The following is a 21,766-nucleotide window of genomic DNA, read 5'->3' on the forward strand; positions in this document are numbered from 1 at the left end:
AGTAAATCCATAAAGCTTTCTCTATTATGTACTACCGATAAAATTTACACTAATTATTTATTGCGACGGACAAATTTTCGTTTACTATTTCTGTTGATCCCGAGGGGAATACATTGTACCATAACTTGTAAAAGGGGCTTTATATATTGTATCGTTAACCTTAACAGTTTCAAAGCAAGACTAGTTTTGGGATGACGTGCTTCTACCTGTACCCCACCGTTCAACAGACCGAAGAAGAGGAAATAACTCCAGTAAGAAACAAGAGCGCGAGCTTGTAACATAGCGCGATATGAAGCTTGTGGTTATTTTGGTGAGTTACAATATTTTTCCTATTCCTCTCCGATTTCAAAACGTCCGTTGCTACAATCGCGATCGCAATTTCGTTTCATCACTTTTAATTATTGTGACGCTTCCCAGTTTCATGGTTTAAAGAAGATTTAGTTCCGTTCACGAAAAATTGTATAATTGCGCACTATTAACCCATTACTTTTAACTTGCTTTAACGCAAACTGTATTAATTACTGGGCATTTAAATCAATTTATCGTTCATTGTTATCAAATTACATCAAACAAGTTGGTTTTGATTAATATCAACTTGTAGTAACTAAAGGATAAGTTTTATTCAATAGAAATGTGTTTTATCCACATATTTGCTTTTAAAAATTAAAGTAATAATATGATAATAATGTAATAGCATGCGCAGATGTGGCTATTTAATATTTTTGGGCTGATTTGTTCGTAACATTTTAGAATGTAAATGTATGAGAGAATTTTATTTCAACAGGTGCAAGTCACATATTCCAGCATTCCAAAGTTTACTTTGATTGTCAATTTTTTGTTTATTCCTTCTAAGCAATACCTAAATAGTAAGTACGTGCTAAAAATACATTATACCGGGAGAAAAATGTTTCTTTAGTAAACATTGAAACATAATATTTTGCTTAAAACCTGCGACCTTATTGTACAATATATTTTATTTTCAGTCATTGTCATTAAAAGCAAAATATTTACTTGTTTATCTAATATAACTCATTGTTATTTATTTCATAACATAATTATTACTAACTAGGTACTACAAACAATATTTTAATATTGCGATAAACTGTGGCAAGAAAATAATTTCTAACCTTGAACAAAACCCTTTCTCATAGTTATATGTTTATTTTATTTTATTGATTGATTCGAAATTTCCGAAAAGAAATTTTATGCTCTTATTGTTTATGTCGTACAAATAAACAAGTACAAAAATAACGGATGTAATGTAAACACCATTTACATATCCAGACTTTTATAAACATCTTATCAAAATTTCATTGTTTATGCAAAAGCGTCCTAACGGTTTATTACAAGAATATCCACCTTCATGTAAGTAAATAAACGGTTTTTCGTTTAATTGAAAGAGTTGATGTCTGAAGAATTCTGAATTAAGGATTATTTAGTTTGGTGTTCCTGAATATTTATTTTTATATTAGGAATGAGTAAACCAAGCTCTTTTTTGAAGAATTATGTTGCTTCACATCTTGAAAATGTATGTAATCACATTCGATGTTGGCTCTATACTCTTTTGTGATTAAAGGTCCATAATGTAAAAAAGGTTTTGTTTTTAATTGCTTGAATTTGGAGTTTCAATAGTGGTGGTCATTTAGATACAATTTAAAAAAGTTATGAAGCTATACAATTTGATAAACAACAAACTTAGCTTCACGTAATTTCAATAAAGTAATAGACAAACAATATTTTAATTATTGTTTTATGAAATGTTCGGCAATAATATTATATGTATTACATACGTATTAAAAACAAATATTATTTGTCCTTAATTATTTAATAACTTGTATGGCATTTATTGCTCTATATTAAACAGTAACCATGCAATAATTGATAATTTCATATTTTAACTTCAACTATAATCAATCATTCTGAAAATAGATATTTCCACCACTAGTAAAAGTATTAAGTATTATTTCCTAATTAGCCCCAAGTTGCAAATGTTTCGTGGTTTGTTTTATCTTGTTCCTGTATTGTTGATAAAAATACACTGGCGCTTATCAAAGTAGTAGACCAACCTTACAAACAATTAAATGAACTTTTTCTAAATTGCTATGGAAGATCTAAAATTCTTAATCGACTTTTTCGAATTGCATACAGATGAGGTTAACTACACTAATAATTTTGAATCTTTGATTAATCTTCACTAAATGTCATGACTATTTTTGCCAACATACATTATTCATACTTTCAAAAACGGGTGCAATTTATATTTGTGTACCTATTAAAAGATAAAGCCCTACATTTGGTTAAATGTCATAATTCACTGCAGAAAATGTAATATCTTCTTCATTTTGTCATTAATCAGAAGCAACTACGTATTTTTACAACAATACGTCATATATTCAATGACCCTCAATATAATTAATACAACGACGACAGTTGTATTACTATTCCGCACCATCTAAGTGTCTACAATCAAAAGTCAGTCATTTTCTATATTTACACTACTCAGTTATGTTATGTAACTAACAATTTATTTAATTTATTTGGGACGTGTTTTAATCGACATATATGTGATACAACAAAGTTCGTGCTAAAATTAAGTCCCCAAATCACCGCATTAACATAATCGCAACTATCAAAGCGGTGCAAGCAAATGTTTGGACTCCAATAATTGGTACTACCAAGAAACCAACTTATTACGGTTTATTCACCAAAATGGGAAATAAGTTTTTGATAACTGAAGATTTAAACTAACGACATTGGCGGCAAATAAGAAGCTTATCTAGATAAAGCTGTATTCATGAATTCCTTTTGTTACTTTAAGGTAGCACATTTAATGTCGTTTTCAGTGTAAATTTTCAAATGCATTGCACTTTACTGACAAAACTATGGAAAACTTTATTCTCAGAAAAAAAATGTCAAAGCAACAGATTAAATATAATAAAGACAACTTCCGAATTGAGGAGAACTTTGTATGATTTTGAATTTAAAATAATTTTACGTTCTACTGAGTCTGGTTCAAAATACTTTTTCGTTCAATGAAGTACTCATAGTCTTATTCTCTAAATAAATCCAAACTATAGGTATAGGACTTTGACTGGCATTTGTCACTGTCTGTGTTTGTTGAGGTATCTAGTACTTTGTGAATGTTGTACCATAATAAGAAATAGTACTTAAATATCCTATTCTATTTCCTGTATAACAGTACCTCGTACTTTTGAACTACAGCAATGCTTATTACATAAAAACTATAATTATTTTTATTATAGACTCTGTAGTTGTCTTGTTACAATTTAATTTTAAAATTATATATTTAATTGCTCGTAGTTTTTAATAGTACAGTTATATTTACTCTTGGTTCCCGTTTTATAAGAAATAATGTTACCGAATATGTCTAAATTAATTACATTTATTTTTAGAACACCATATGTTTGCATATTTGTGACATCTGTAAATTTTATATTGACACAATTTTGGCAGAGGTGCGGAAATATACACAAGGTATTTGTGTATTTAACAGATTTCGAAACATTTAACATGTGACACGTTAACTATTGTTGCTCTATCTACTTGTCAAAAAATATTTATGTTTTAAAAGCATATGCAATTTTTTTTAAAGTAAACAATAAAATACAGAAATAAAGCTAATAATTAAGACAATTATTTTAATAACTTAACGATTTGAGACATTTGTTACAACGTAAAGAAAACCGGAAACGTTACAACAAACAAAAAGTTAAAAATAAAATATGTATATCAATATAAAATAGCATATTCTGTAAAATACCAACTGTAGAGAAATTTTAAATAGGCTTTTACCTGTATTCCTTTTATTATAAACATACCAACCTTTTTCTTCAATTACAGTTTATGATTTGTTTTAAATGGTATATAACACAGTTTAGTATCCCAAGCAGAACGCATATTGCAGCGTAATATTTTCTTCTGGTATTTTAAATAATTATAAATTTTATATTATTAAAACATGTAAATAATAACAATACACGAATACAGCAATTCAGTAAAAGTTGACCATACAAAAACGTAAAGTTATTCACTTTTTTAAACTATTTTCATTATTTATTTCTACAACTAAACTTTTTTTCAGTACACAGGTTTGTTTATTTAAAAACTCGAAACGACGGTCTCAATAAATTACTTCCACAATACGTTTTAAAATGTTTAGTATCTGGAATGGGAACTTAAAATAAGTTTTAACTGTTTTTTAAAAATTAATAAATAAATAAAACACATTACACTAAATGTATAATTGACATCAATTGAATATTTGCCATTTGCAACGTTACAGATTTTTGTTTTTGCTTCCCCAAAGTATAAATCAATAATTACGTCTTATTATATACATTTGGTGCAAGAATTATAATTAAATAAATAACAAACAAAAAAAGAATGGTATAATAAATAGCTAAATTAATAGTCAGCATCATGGAACCAGAATAATCTATTGCTAGTGTAGCTGATGATTTGCGATTTATTCATTACTTTTATTAACAATATTGTTTTATTGATTGTCAAAATTTTGTATTCTCTCAAAAGCTCTGACCACCATTTTTACATTCTGTAAAATGAATGAGATTTGGTAACAATTTGGAACATTTAATGATTTCAAGTCTAAAAAATAGAAAATACTTTTTTGTTTATTAACAATGCAATTAGAAATTCATGACTTCCAAATAAACAAAAAATTGCATTTGTTGTGTTTTTTGAAATATATTTGTATATTAAACTCACTAACAAAACTGTTTCTTAGTGTAATATGACCAACTTGACTATTCTGGACTATACCATTTCATCTGATCTATGTCAAAAGGAGAATAATACATGCAATTTGATACTATTGTCACGTACCCGCCTACAATTAAACTAAAAGCATGTTTTTTACATGTCATTTGATATTCTTATAGCGTACTGGCTTGCAATTAATCAAATGGCATGGCTGTGTTTTTCAGAGGCGATAACACACCTAGATTAATAAAATTTCTCAAATATCACGCAATATTTTAAATTCATTATTGTAAGTGACAGACATAGGTGATGTCAGTCTAATTAAAAAAAGCAGACGAGAATATTTTCAGCATCATTTTTGATAGTTTAATGTTGAAGGATGAATCCAAATTACCTGTATGTATGGATAGGTAACTTTTCTGATATGAAAGACTGTTATTTGAGGTAAATGTTTAAATGGAATGGCATATACAGGTTATCTACCATATTTTGAAATATCATAAAATTTTTAGCTGAAAATGTGTATAAACACATAATTTAGGATGTCCAAACACCATTTGAAAAAAGCGTGTCGTTTTTACATACAATCAACTTAAAAATGTCGCAGTTTTACACGCTTCAGATAATGAAAGAACAAAAGTTTAATATTAGTAATGTGAAACGATCGTTTTTAATATTTATTGTTCTTTAACTTTTACGTTTCAAAATCATGTTTGATAAGGTTTTTAGTGAAACCAATTTAAATCTGGAAAACAAGGTTTAAATAACGTGTTTTTCCAACCTTTTCGGTAGAATTCCTCATTGCAAATTGCAGGTATAACTGTCTGTTTAAGAACTACATTGATGCAATGAATTTGAGTAGCAATTTATTAAAAAAAAATAAAAGAATAAGAAGTTACATAATTAATATTGCTAGACTTATTACTAGAGTATATAGAAACCAAAATAGATATCAGTCTTTTTTTATAAGATGTGTTTCTAGTAAAGCCTAAATACAATTAAATTAAATATGAATCATGTTAAACAAAGATGAATAATATATGTTAATATAAATTTAAACATGGAAAATATTTGAATTTAATCAAAAATAAGATCAGTGTCTTTAATAAAAAGATACTAAGCTGCCGTTGATACACAAAAACGATTAAATTAAAAGAAAACACGAAAAATTGGAGTTAGTATGATGTAATTATGGGTACAAGCTCTTTATAAAATTATTCATTAACGGACTGTTAAATAATGTTTCTATTTATGTTTTTGATCCATTCTTTTAACTTCACATAATTCGTATATCGTTCTTTTCCGTTATCAGAAAATTAGTCTGTCGGCTTCCGAAAATATAGTTTTCGCGGATTAAAAACGGTCAGGAGGACATACATGATGGACATCATGTTGCCCAACCGAAATCCGTGATCACTGCAGATTCCATAAAAAATGTGCGTGAGTTCATCAAAGATCAGTCAAAATCTTCATTGAAATTCATTGAATTGGGATTGAACATCACAAAAACATAAATTTATCACTTTTGGGCGAACATTTGTGCTACCGAAAAGTGTGTGCACGATTTGTGCAGTACAAGTTCACTGACGACCAAAAATTGTCATCATAGGCCAAAAACTTCCTTTATAATTGTATTACTGACTACATATACTATGGCCACCAACATACAACTGACATTACAGCTTCTAGAATGATTAATTAGCTGGATTTTGTACAAACTGTCATAATATTCCTAAATATATTTTTAAAAATATCGTCTATATGAAAAACCTAAGATAATGCTAAAAATGTATCTTGAATTAGGTACCATTTAGTTATTAACTACCTTATTTCTTCAATAAAATATTGCATCTCATTAAATAGGTTTCATAAATAATAATATTTGTGTTTGTGATCTACATCTACACCTGTTTGATGTTACGTATAACATAAATAAACGATTAATAATATAAACAGCTCTGTCGATTACTGTTTATTATTGCAAAATACTATATGTTTTGAATAAATGGAAAAAGTATATACTCCTTCTGATCTCATTTCCACGGCAAATTAATTTTTGAGTCTAATAAATTGCCTACTTGGATTATTTCTATAGCGAATTGAACGTTTTATCATAGAGAAAGAAGCATTTCTATTTCAACGCCATGCCTTTATATTTAGTTATAAAAATCCTTTACGTAAATAAAAAAGTCTGCCACTGGCTTATAAGCATGAGCGCCGTTCGTGGGGAGAGGGGGAAGATGACCGGGGGGGGGGGGGCAGTTATTATAAAGAAGTTGGGTGATGGTTAACTAAAGGCGAAACAGTAGACACAGAATTAACAGGTTGTACAACAAAAAACAGAGTCATTTCAGTAAGTAATTAGACAGTTATTTTCTAAACATATTAGAGAAAAAAATAAATTAAAAGATCTATTATTTTTTTAAATACAGCAGGACGCTATTAGACCAGACGAAAAAAAACTCAGATTTCATCTCGGAAATAGCATTTTTTTCATTAGAGATGTTTATTAATTAACTAATATTTTTTTATATCAGTATATACACAAAAAGCATATTTTGTTCTAATGTTCGAAAGTAAATCGTACATTACAGGTCCGTACTTTATTTTACCATGATGTCGTAAAAACCGAGCATTTTTTCTCAATATTAAAAATTCATGATTAAAATGCAACAGTTGAACTAGAGGCTATGTACGCTGGCAGCAAAACAAAATATATAATGTGAAAAAGATATTTTTACTTGGCACAGAAGGAAATTATTAAATCAAAGCATCGTAGCAACATAATTTAAAAATTAGGAAATTATCTCATAGTTACATTCATTTTAACTAATATTAAAATTAAAAGAAAAAGTGTTTTATTGCTGAAGAATTCCATGAGGTATGTTGTAAGTGTCTTAAAAATATTTATCCGCAATTTAGTTCAATAAAAAAACTGTAATATTGAGTTAATATAAAGCGTAGCTGTAGTATTTAATATTCATTTACTTTATAAGGTACCTACTACTAAAAGAAACTGTTTAAAGCAAATAATTATTAAATTTTAACTTTCGCTCCAATACTTTCAAGTTGATCCAATAACACTTACAAATTCCTAGCTTTTTATCAAAGCGATATTTAACCGAAAAAAGTCGAAAAAACTGAAAATGCTTAATGTTCACTTAACGGACATCATAAAATAACGATTATTCAACTACTGATTTTTGTTTTCACCGTTTGAATATTAGATTCAATTGGTTTGTTTCGTGTTTGATGTTAAAGTATCGTTACGATGAGTTAACATTTAATTCCTATGTATATGCTTTGATATGATATGTTGATCGTATAACAGCTGGATTTGCCAATTTTCTCTTAAATTCGTTAACGGCAAAACATTTTAATTAAATGGACGCATTAATCATACACCTGTTATATTTCGAAATTTGTAGTCGTATCAGATAACCACATTGCATCGGAACTCATTTTCAGGTGATAATAATGGATGAATTATTATGGAAAAAATAAAATCTGTGTATTTTTTTCAAAATTTCTATATAATATACCGTAAGTTACTTTCATCCTTTTATAAAAAAAAGGCTAGAAGCAATTTCTATGATTTAAAGATATTTTTAAACTCAATTTAGAAGCGAGATGAGCAGTGGACTAAAAATTAAAGGCTTCACACATAGAGTACAGCATACTGCGATTGGTAGAGATTGCGAATTAAAGGTCAGTGCACACCTCTAACCTCAGTTGCAGTAATTTTAAAATATAATTTATGTGTAATATGTATAACAATTTTTGTCTTTGATATATATACGTATATACATATAAGCTTTGGTGTGTTGGCGTTACAAAAAAACTGTACGGATTTTTATAGGTACTTTGTGTGATCTCAATTATTTCACATTCCTGCTTTCTCTTGTATTACAATATGTTTAAGTTTAAACTTCAATATATTTCCTCTAAAAATGTATGTAACTTGTACGATACAAAAACATGTTTTTCTAAACTAATTAGCTGATTTTATGTCAGGAAACCTACCTCTGCAAATCTCTTGGTCTTAAGCAGAAATTACTCACGATAACTGACTGTAATCGCAGGAAATCCGACTTGTAAAAAATTGTCCTACTTACAAACAATGTTGTTGCAAGAATGATTTCCGGATAAGGTGAATATTTAATTTGGAATACACGAAAAAAAGTTGGAGTGTAAACTGTAATCCGTGAACACAGTAAAGTGTGAAATACCTTATAATGTTTCTTTGTTTTCGCAAACGATGATGACATACTTCATAATTTCACCAGCATCTTTTCATGCGACAAATATTCTTGAGAAGGAAAAAAAATTAAAACTATAATTAATTATCACGAATAAGTGATTACCCGTATATTTCTTTTTCAAACCTTAATCTTTAATCTTATGCTACATGATCTCGTGAAATTCAAGCGGCTTCTTATTAATTTAAATTTTATTATTATCTGCTTCTTTACTTGAAATTAGATTTATTTCTGCGAAATTGCTGAGCAAAAATATTTGAAATTATATAAAATAAAAGTATTTTAATAATATTAGATACTGTTTGATTTATCTTATACTTGTTTCTTTCAAATATATCAAAAATGCTCATCACATTTGAACAGTTTTATGTAAATTGATATTCGTTTAATAATAATATATAGACGGCAATATTAATATAAGAATGACTTTTTGAAAGTAGCCCAAATAAAATGGTTTCATTTGTTAAATACAATATATAGGACTTAAAATAGGAATGTTTGTACGAGAATGAAATTATTTAAGAAACCTGACTAAAATATTCAATAAACTATTAATAACATTAGCTTTGGCAAACAGGTTTCTCCAAACTTTTTATTAACAATCGGTGTGGATTTAATTCAAATACATGACGCCAACTTAACATGTAATGTTCAACGAAGTCGTGTCCGGATTTTTCATTAACGGAATACGGTAAGATTCTAAATATTATTAAATATTGGAAGAATTGGAAAAACTTAATTTTGCGGGCTCAGTTTTGTTAACCTGAAATTAAATTTATGTTGACCTTCACAATAATTGTAAACAATGTTTACTTTTCATGTTTCGCGCCTAAAGGGTTAAATAAGGACACTCTAGGAATGTAAAAACTCAATGGCATTTGGAACTGTTTAGAGATATTTTACTAACTCACGAAATCTTCATACGAAAAGTATGTGAGTGAATTAATCTGTTAATGGAAATTCGAAGTTTATAAACAGTATGCCATTTTTTTCATTAAAGAATGATCGGATAAGAAAAAATTGTTTAAGTTTTGTGTACTGTTTTTATATAAGGACTTTCTTCCACACTGGAAAGGAAAATTTTTTAAGGAAATATCCCCGTGCACTACGATGAGTTAATTTTGCAAATTTAATGTGCCTAACAAGGTCCTTGTGTTTGTGTTCTGTGTATAGTACACAGTTCTGCTATGTATATTGACAAATCTTGTAGATAGCTGCCTAGAAACTACGTATATCTACCAGCAAATATATACAGTTAACTATAAATATATGTAAATATATCTTCAAGTAGAATTTATTTGTAAAGTACAATAATTGTATGTTATAATCAATAAACCCAATACATACTTTCTTTCTTAGATACAATGTGCACTTTTCCGTATTATTGTTTTAACAAAAGGTGATGGAGAAATGAAAACTATTTCTTTTGTTCGTACTAATAAACTAGTGATTTTTAATAATGTCTAATTAATCTGCATTTCAAGTAATCTTTCATAATTATATGTTGTCAATGTGTCATTTTAGGAATTTATTATCTATATTATATATTTCTTTTAACATTTTAAACCAAGAGGCGACACTGTGGTGTGAAGGGAAAAATAAAACATAAAGCTATTTAAATGGCAATCCCACGCGTACCAGATGGGTAATCAACAGGAAACATTTTAGCTTCTGGTCTTGCTACAGATTTCATCTCCAATATCGATCAAACTTAATGAATGTGTATTCCCATTAATTAAAAAGCCTGATCCTGTTTTCGTATTATATACAAGATATTTTACGGGAAGTCAAAAACGATTTGTTTCTAACGCTGCTATCAATTTTAATTTGGACATTTAATGATAAATAATCCGATAGAGACACAGTAGGAGGAAATAAGTATTCAAATTATTTCTACATCATTAAATAATAGGAATTGTTTAATGTTGTTATATTTTTCAACCGTCTTTATTACTATTTTCTACAGAAACCTTCAACATCGTCAACATCGCGAATGTTCTTTCAAACTGAATACGAGTCGTGAGTTACTTATATATACTGTTTCCTAACTAAAAACTGAATAAGAATTTTACCAAAACTGTTCAAGATTCATTCAATTCATTAAAGTTTTACCGATGATAATGAAACAATAATTACTAATATGAAAAAAAAATTGAGCATTTGCTCAAAATAGGTGATAGAAGCATTTACTTTTAGGAAAAGGTAGGAGTAAAAGCAAAACTTTTACTTAGAATCACATTCTTAATTTTCTCAAAGCAACTAAACAGCAATAAGTTTTTGGTCCAAATTGCTATGGATCAATGAAACTTCATATTGGTTTGCTAGCATTGCTAGCAGGTGTCAAACTTTTGTTGGATATTTTCTAAACGTTCGATATATTTAAGAAATTGAGGATTCCACACTAAAGTTACAAACTCAATATGAGATCGGACCATGGAATTATATAATACAATATGACATTTATTAATATTCAAGAACAATTTGTTATAGTTACAATAATTGGCGAAACGGTTGACATAAGATTGAATATTGAGACAATCAGCAATAGATAAATTCTTGAGAATTTAGCGAAAACAGGAGCCAATATCATTAATAAACAAAGAAAAGAGCAATGGTCTCAGATGAGAGCCCTGCGGTATACCTGACGTAACGTGAACAAAATATGACGTAGAGTGATTGATTGAGACACATTGGGACCTATTAAATAGGTTTTTATCCATACTGGACTTAAGGCCCTACACCTATGTTCCCCATGTTATCTCCTGATCTCCCAAACAGTAAGATGCCATCCATTCCACATTTTTGTTGTTATGGATTTGTCTCCTTGTGTTCTTTATAATTTCTTGCAGGTATTTACATAAAAATCGCAGCATAATCTCTATAATTAACAGACAGTCGTATCACTGAATATTTACATACGATTAGAGTCTGCTCGAGTACCACTTCCAAAATGTTGAAGCAGTTGCTTTGTGTGAGTAGATGCTTGATTTTATTCACGTGAAATCGAGCATTTTATCTTAACATGGAGTCAAGGTTCTGCTTCGATTTTTATTCTTACAAAGATAAGTTTTTTCTTAGTAAAAGAATTACCAGAGTCCGTTAGAAGGTACATCAAAAAGCTTCTTTGAGACCTGTGAAAAAAATTTAAAAATTAATTAAACAAACCGTTGCACCAAAAGGATCAGACAAATGCAAAATAAAAAAACACATCACTATATACCGCACACTTTAAAAAGTTTCAAACCACATTAGTACCCATTCAAAAGTATTGGCGACATGATCGTAAAAATGTTCGTACTATCTCTCAGACCTGTACTCCAGGCCTGTATATTGAATAACCAAAGAAAACTTATGTCATGTGTACCCTGATGTAGACCTACTATTAATTTTTATTTTTCTGTTCCAGTTTCTAGCCGTGGTACTGGCAGTAATATGTACTGCAGATGCAGACACGCACCACTTAGATTTTGAAGCAGATTCCCACCAATCCAGCGGGGGTGGGGTAGACAACAAAAGTGGTGAGTAAATGTCGCATTACACAAACGTATCGCTTTAATTTTACTAAACCGTAGAAATCTGAATTGATTACAGCTGGTATTGTATTGCTTCAAAATCAGTTTTGCATCACACAGTTTTTTCTTTAAAATGAAAATGTGGCGAATTGAAAATATTACATCACTGTCGGTATAGTGGATTCGAGGAATCTGAAGAAAAAATTGTTTAGAGCAGTGAGGCTCTTTTTTCGATACGCAATTATTAATATTTTTATCGCATTTTAATTAGATCTTTTGGAACGACTTACACGATTCAGTTAGCTTGTATGAATAGGTACTTGTTTGCGGAATTTTTTGCTCCTAGATAAATGCAGTATTCTATTGGTAAATCTAGTGTAATATACAGGATGTTTCAGGTTTTCATCCGGAAACTTCACCTGGTGAGAGAACACATTATTTTAAGGAAAAACTTGATCAGAGCACTTCGCTTTGGAAACACAAAACTTGCAAATTCTTCAACCAGTGGTGGAATTACTGGAAGTAGATATCACTCGTAAAAATTAAAATACCTATGCGAGCTTTTTTTGACATCGCATTCTATTTTGGTTAAGAGCGTCCCGAAATGAAAGACTCGTGGCTAAATTTTACTTTAACTCTTTTATATTAAAACTTTTCCACTAATTGACGCAACAACTTAAAATTTTATAGACAATTATGTAATAAAAAATATGCTCTTGGTTGATTTTATAGATTACACTGTTTGGGAGTAAAATTTATAGAAACATGTTACATGCCAGGAGTATTAATTATTTAAAAACATTTTTAGAAAAATACTGAATTTGATAATTTATTATACTAATTAAAATAATAATACTTGATAAAACCCATAAACGAAGAATTTAAGACAGAGTATAAATAAGTAAATTGTGTTTTTCACTTTCCAATTACAAAGAACAATTTATTGTGCAATCTCGAACGATTTTGAGAGATATTTGAAGAAAAAGCTACTTCCTAGGATCCATTGTAATCTGCATAGAAGAGATTTCTTCTCCCAGTGCCTATATAAACTTTTTCTTTTATCCTTAGCCTTAAACTTACAGTTCCTATTTTCATATAAAACAGATACTTCCTCATTGCTTTACTTTCACTAAAAATATTTCACGTGAAAATGTTTCTGTCAGAAACTAATACAAATATCTGAATATGTTTTTCAATAAACTAAAATTCATAGGGAACCTGCTACGGTCATTAAATAAGTACCTAGTTTGCAAAAGTTTTGCTCATTCTTTACAAACTAACCACTAAGAAAGAAACCATTACATTCACCAACTTTTGGTTTTATTAAAATTTGTTTCGTTTATATCCCTGTAGTCTTGCCTGGATTGATTTGGTATTTAGAGTTTTACTTAAAATATCTATTTACCCATTTTAGCTTCGAAATCGAAATCGTGTATTAAAATGTATAATTTAATTTATAGGGAAAAAGTACAGTGACCATAAACACACCAAAAAATCCGGAAAGAGATCGAAACATAATGAGGTAAAGGGAAGAAAAGGGATTGACTATAAAGAACTTCAAAGTGTAGAAGATGAGGAAGGAGGCGGCAAGAAAACAAAATTTCACACTCAGGGTACCCACAAATCATATAAAAAGTCTGGTGGTGGTTCCGCTCAGGGTCTTAAATATGAAGAGAGCTCCGATCACAAGAAAAATAATCTTAAGAAGGTAAATATCTTACTTTTTTGTGTTGTGTTGGATATAATTTTAGTAGGAAACTCTATTCTTAAGTATGTACATGTATATTTTATTTCGATTTGGCTACATATTTTAAAATCATTCTGTACATATTTAAACATTCATTTATGTAAAAAAAAATAGTTTTTAACACACCCTTAGTTTTGAATAAATTCTAGATAATTAATTCGAATAAAAGCAATCCAAATTTGTTACAGACTTCCTATCTTTCATTGATTGATCAAGAGCTTGCAATTTGCAATAATTACAACATAATTAAAGTCGTATAAAAATTACACTGACAAATTTAAATAAAAATAAGCTTGTTATTAAAATACATACATGTTTCAATTTTTGGTCATTTTTCTGTAAAAACTGTTTTAGGTCAAATTAATATATCCAATAATGTTAAAATAAAATTAACACAGAAGTATAAAATTTAAAATCATAATATTCGACCTTCCTGACATACGTTCCGATAACTAAATTTCTCTTGTTTTAGGGATTCAGGGAAAAATATCACAAAGACGAAAAGAAAAATCACGACAGTTTTTTCAGCAATTCCCACAAGAGCGGTGAATATAAAGTATTTGGTAAGGGACACGAAAAACACTCAGCTAAAACCTCAGCGAAGAAACAAGGCAGTAGCCGTAAGGTAAGTGTTTATACAGGATGCCCCAAAACATGTTTCCCAGCTGGCAATGGCGTACAGAATGGCCAAAAATAAAATAACAGGCATCTATGCAAAATTCTTCAAAATCTTCCACGGCAGTAATATCCTATTAAAAAATAATTAAAACCTCATTACTACAATTTCAATTAAAAATAAATTATTCTCGCTCTCTCAATATTTTGAGAATTAATTATAACGATGCAAGAATCAAAATTGACATAACTAAATTCTTGGACCATAATCACTTCCTCAAATTTTTGGATAACTGTCACGATTTAAAAAGTCTTAGTCTTAGTTAATTTTGCCAAAAATTGAAAAAAAAAATTAAAAAGGAGTCTTTAATTTGTCTTTGTTTTGTATATGGTTTCGTTTCGTTCATATTTTAGTTAAACTAATTAAAAATCTTAGAAAATTATAAACTTAAAACGTGCTTTCCTTACCTATATTATCAGCACAATTGCAACATACATGAAATTCTATTAATTCACATAGTACATTATATGCCACTTTTCTACTTTCGATATTGTTTTAAGCTATTGAACCTTTACTTCATATATTGTTTTCGCTTATTTAGCTACCATTGAACGGAAATGATATAGTCATCCAAAAACTAGAACTGATATTTCACAGTATTGTGACATTTTTTGCTGTTTGCAACTAACTTTTAGCAATCATGACTAACTCCTTTTTTGTCATGATCTCTGTCTCATTCTATTAATTTGTGCAATGGGAATATTTTGTCGGCATCTCAAAGTAGTTTAATTTTGTTCTGTGATCTATCCTCCACAATATCGATATTACTAACTAAAGTCTTCAAAAAATGTAAATAAAATCATATTTTCTCTTTAACTCGCTCTTAGAAAAACACAGAAATGTTTAAGAAGTGTTAATTTTCTGATAGGGACACGTATTTATTTTCTTTTGACTTAAATATGAATCATTAAAGATATATCGAAACCTTGCTCAAATATTTGTTCTAAATTTGAAACAGAAGCACTGATATGTATTTTACTTTTTATTGTACCATAAATCCTGGAAACTCATAAAGTTAAAAATATCCGGAGTATGTGAAGTAAGTTATAAATAAATTTTAGCGAGTAGACTGAATGAGCTGTAGCCACTGAGACAGTATGACTGACTATACAAAGTAAATAAACAAAGAGTTTGAAATGATTTTATTTTTGGTATATTTATTATTGATTCCGCCGTCGCTTCACGAAAATATCGAGTGAATGGTTTACGTTTACCACGCTTTTTCATCTATTTGTAATTTTCACAATTTTTTCTAAATCTGTGTAATGATGAAATTTCAAGGTGTCTCAAAAACTGATGAAGATAGACAAGAAATAGTGACGAGATCATATGCAACTATTGAATTAGTCATCTACATTAATTTTCTTGATATTTTCAACCAACTTTGTATACTGCCAAACCTGATTATTTATCATTGAAACAGTTTTTTTATTCAATATTATTTTGTTATTAATAATTAATGTTTCTAATGCTTTGTTTTGTGTCCGTCTATGAAAATCGTGAAAGTATCTTCACTGATGTACAATTTTCTTTTGTAGAAAGGGAAGTCTGAAAGAGCTCACGCGAAATCAGCCAAAAAAGTTGGAGGCCACAGTGTAGTGGAGAAGAAAGGACATCAGCAGATCAAAGGATCTAAAGGCCAGCATAGCAAGGCAGCAAGTTCAGGGAAGAAAGGGGGAAACAGCGGTGGTAAACAGCACCAGTATGAGACTCGCACTCCAGACGGTCACAAATGACTTCGTTGAAATAATTAAATGGTACAACAAACATATCGCTAGAAATCCTAGCAGTGTTGATTATTTATTGTTATAATTGTATGTTTAATTGAAATTCAATATTTTTATATTACAATGAACTTATAGTTTATTGGTAGAAGTGTAAAATAAGTTTTAAGATTAGTTTAGGTAATAAAGATACTCTTTTTCCTACTCCAGATCTGCTTTTGTTTGTCCACACTTACAAAAAAATTGTTTGTTCGTAATTGAATGATTTATCTAAAAATGATTTATTTTTTATTATGTCCAATATCAAATAAGTGATACCAATTACCCACATCGCCTCTGAAAAATATTGTATATGCAATGCTAATGAATCCGGTGCACATGCATATGTAAATCAAGAGATCAAATGCGTCTTTGCGTTTTTAATATCAATCTTGGCAACAAAAGCTCTGCTGATGATCAATCAGTTTATTATTGCATACGACAGAACGGATGTATCTATATTTATTAGTAAAATGTAATAACATAATTAAAAAATAATAAGCAATTGGTATTGCAAATATAATAAAAATTTGGGCAAACAAACAAAACTCACTAGTTCATTTCTATAACTGGCAACACAACTACAGTAATTTGGATGTGAGAATAATTAATAACAAGATATTAAGAGATAAGTTGTTACAACTACAATTTGTTTATTTATTCCAAGTGGTAGAGATAGAAGAATATGTGGTATAGAAAATAAATAAATTACAATAATCGCGAAAAAACACTTTGTTTACCGCAAGAATCAAACAGTTCTTTTTTGCTTTCAGAATTCTTGACAGTAACCCTTTTGGCAATTTTTTTGCTGCAAGAGATTATTTATTTTAAATACCCATCTTTTTGGGGTAAAGAGTGTCAAACTGGAGAAATTTCGGATCGAATGACTCCCAAATACTCGCGTTGTGTGATTTGTAGTTGCATAGAACGTTGAAGAGATTACAGAAGTCGAACTAGTCGAACGTAGCTAAAGTAAAGAAGCTTTATGACATCCAAGCTTAAAAAATCACGATAGTTGCGAACTATAGATCCATATCCTCTATTAGCTTCGCAAACAACAGTATCAATATGATTATTAAATGATAGTTTTTCATCAAATCCAACGCCCAGGTTTCCAAATGTTCTCGATCTTGACAAAACGTCATTATCAATGCTGTAATTAAACATAATGCGATTGAACTTGTTGGAGAAAGACACGACATTACATTTTTCCGTATTTAACATTAGTCTGTTATTATTACACCAAGATTTTATATTAAGAAGGTTTCGTTGAAGCTGAATACAGTCATTAATGTTGCGAACTGAGCTGTATATATTCACATCATCGGCATAAGGAAGAAAATTTAGATCTAAGTTGTTAACTAAATCGTTAATGAATATAAGGAATAGTAAAGATCCAGAATGGAACCTTGAGGAACTCCTGATGTAGCGACATACTCAATCGATTTATACCCATATACCCATTAACTATATACTGTTCTCTGTTGTCTAAATAAGATTTGAAGAAATTCCTTAAGGCCCCTGATATGCCAAACATATCAAGCTTCTGGATTAAAATTGAGTGATCAAGCCTATCAAACGCCTTGCTGAAGTCCGTATATATGACATCAATTTGTAAATTATTGTCTATAAAATCGGCTATAAATTGCGTAATGCTGATCAAGTTAGTGACAGTATAACGTTCTCTCATAAAACCATGCTGACAGGGTGTCAACATATTAGAGATGTTATAATAAATACAGTCATGAAGTAATATTATAAAAACTTTCCAAAAATTACATATAATGGATGTAGGACGAAAATTAGTAATGCTAAATTAAACCCCACCACTGGGTTCCCGGAAGCCGACCCCTGCAAAGTGGCGCCAGGACCAGGGACTTCTGCCACCGACTACTAAGATACCTACGACCGACTTCAACCACAGGGCACTCTCCAGCAAACCCTCAAACCGTCAACATCACTTTTTCTACACAAGCTTAGTTTTCAATAAAAATAGTTTATTTGTACCGTTGAGAGAGCGTGGTATTCTTGCTGTAAAGCGAAAGCAACCCTCAACCCTTTTTAAAAATTGTACACACTTTTGAACGCTTCCACAAATCAGGTAACCGACACTCAGTTAGGCATAAGTTGAATAATTTTTTTAAGGGTCGAGAAAAAATCTGAGCACAGTCTCTTATCAGAAACGCCGGACCAGTAGTCTTTTTGGGTTTAATTAAATGGATTTAATAATATGTACGATATTATTAATGTTATTGCTGGAATATGAATTATTGCTGTTAGAAGATGACGGTAAATAAGATTTAGAGAAGAAATCTGCAAATGCATCAATAATATCAATTGCATTATCAACATGACGCCCATTACAATGCATAGACTGGGATATATTTGTAGAACCCTTTTTATTATGGTATGTATACCAAACGTGTCACGTTCCTTCTTCATTTTATTATAAAAATAGTCTATTTATTCTTCTTATCACTTGTTTAACAAATGTATGTATGTATTTAATTAAATAGTAATTTATTCATTGGTCGAAAATATTGATCTTACAAACCTTATTCTCTTTACCTTATATGTAAAATTATGCCAATCAATAAATTTCACTTAATTTCTAGTTAACAAAACATTAAACACTTATTTCTCTTGATAGAGTGATAAACAAATTTATATTCGATACAAACAACCAATTTCATGAAAGTTGTATGTCTAAATTATAACTCTTCGAACTAAAAAACCCGATGGTAACATATATTTAAATATCATAAATCACTCGAGGAAAATCTATTGAAATCAATGCTTCATAAACATTGTTTATGAATGAGCAAGCAATGCCGACTCTAAATTACACCACATTAGGGCTGAAGTTATATGAGGGCTCATGTATTATTCAATGTTTCGTGATGGCATGAAGCCTGCAAGGTAGGTAGGTACATATTATTATTTATTCGAAATGACATAGTTGTGCCCAAGAAAGACGTTAGTGTTCATACTGATTTTTTAAGATATGGATCGCCTGTTCTTTTTAATTTCCGTTACTTGTGTAGTTTCTCAGAATCCAGTTAAAATAGGTAAGTTACCAGTTTATTTTCTTACACTATTACTCACTGACAGAATAGAGTTTTTTATACTTATACACCTACATATTTATGATATTTAGTTATTATGGGTACTTCTAAATAATAATAATTTACCTTTTAGATTATAGCAAAGTAACAAAAATTGTTATAAAATACCATATTTACTTTTAACGTGCAGAATAAAGTAGAGAGGTTACAAACTTTAAAGATTGACTTCAAATGTCTTCAATGTAGGTAAATCAAACATTTTTTCCTAGAAGGATTCAAATCCTTTTAGTGTCTGAAATACAAGAATGGTTGAAGGTAGAAACAATCATGGCACAGCCTGCAGGACTAAATAGGAATCTAATGTTGCTTTGAGACGATCGAACTGTTTCTCCTGAAATTTAGGCATTTATATGTCCGTTTTCAGGGAAGGGGTGAATTTAATATCTAATAAATTTTATCGTATCTCCAAGACAATTTAACGAATTATACAAACTTATCAAACAATTTGATAAATATTGTATAGATTCAAACTCTGAACACTTTATCTCCATAACTACAATTAGATACTTACAGTTTTGATTTGTTGTTTTACCAAAAAAAATACATAATTAAGCAACACTGACTTCTATATCATTATCATTATTTCAGTTTTATTTCCCATATCACTTTTAAACAGTGGAAAAACGTAATTAAACTTAAGTAAATGGTTTGGCTTATTGGCTGAGTGAATGTAAAAGGGTAATAAGTACAAACATGACAAAAACTTAATAAGAAACAAAAATCATAATCACTTTTTATAACTATCAGTTAAAATTTACCAAGCCTGTATTATCGTATTCTTAGGAATAAGTGAGCTTTGGAAAGTGTTGACTTATTTTTGCTACAATTTTAAACCGGAGATCGAGATTAGCACTTACTTTTTGACATGTATTCTTAATTTTGCATAAAACAACTTCAAATTCAATTTAATTCAAATTCGCAAGGTCAGAAAAAGCTCTATTTTTTCTAATAAACTTTTATTAGATAAATTTTTCTGTATTACTTCCCATTTAAAAGTTGGTCCTAAAGAGTCTCAAAAGAAATTCCACCTAAAAATCAGATTAGCGGGGGAAGGATCAAGTAATCGTTGAAAAGTAATTGAATGTTTGTTGTTTAAAGTGCATAAATGTCATTAAGAATAAATAAAAGGATTAAACTCGATAATTCTTTAACACAGTTAAAACAAAAGATGATGATAACAATAACTAAATTTAAAAAATGAGGCAAACGCTTTCATACTGCATACATATTACAATCTATTATTTATATGACTTCCTCTCATTTCAAGAAACATGTCCAATCTTCGCCTGAGTCATTTCGTGTATTTTGTTCGAAATACTGTAACAGTCTAGCTGTATTAACATTGTTTCTTACCTTTCGGTCAATTACTTGATTTTTTCCGTATAGAAAATGCATCTTCATTTCGTCGCAAGGTCGCCTCCAATCTTGTAAAGGTTCTATGACAGACAAAATAGCTATCGTCATGCGCTATATTGTCTGTGGTTCTATGATCAGGAATGGGACGCTCTGGATACCTTTCTCGATATAACTCTACAGCTCCTTTTGAATTTTTTTGTGACTCGATGTAAATTAGAAACATCAACTTTTTCTGAATAAGAAAACATTTTGTAAGCACAAAAGTTATACGTTTGACGTTCGTATTGAGTAATGACAAGTACTTTGTGACATTTATGCATTTTATATTTAAACGAGAGGTAATACAGAGAAATTTCTCTAATAAAAGGTTATTAGAAAAAAGAGGAAAAAAATGTAGGTATGTTTCTGGAAAAAAATATAATTGATGATGTCATTAGTCGTCTCTGTCAATTCCCAATCCCATTGAAAATGGAGATTACAATCTTTAGTTTTCACTCTTGAAAAATGTTTGCATTGTCCTTGAGTATTGTCTTTTATTCATATTGTATTTCATATTAGTAAAATAAAAATATAGTATTCAACTTTCAG

The 21,766-nt window shown here is 29.5% G+C and overlaps 1 protein-coding gene across 1 annotated transcript; it reads left to right on the plus strand.

Moving 5' to 3' along the window:
* The first annotated feature begins 203 nt into the window (after positions 1 to 203).
* Positions 204 to 16,867, plus strand: LOC108908839 (hornerin). Its single transcript, XM_018712986.1, has 5 exons — positions 204 to 310; positions 12,406 to 12,517; positions 13,972 to 14,219; positions 14,731 to 14,883; positions 16,473 to 16,867. Exons 1-5 carry the CDS (start codon positions 290 to 292, stop codon positions 16,668 to 16,670), a joined length of 732 nt encoding a protein of 243 aa, XP_018568502.1. The 5' UTR covers positions 204 to 289; the 3' UTR covers positions 16,671 to 16,867.
* The last annotated feature ends 4,899 nt before the right edge of the window (positions 16,868 to 21,766 follow it).

This window comes from Anoplophora glabripennis, unplaced genomic scaffold (genome assembly GCF_000390285.2).
Source record: "Anoplophora glabripennis isolate ALB-LARVAE unplaced genomic scaffold, Agla_2.0 scaffold118, whole genome shotgun sequence".
In the NCBI taxonomy this organism is placed as follows: Eukaryota; Metazoa; Arthropoda; class Insecta; order Coleoptera; family Cerambycidae; genus Anoplophora; species Anoplophora glabripennis.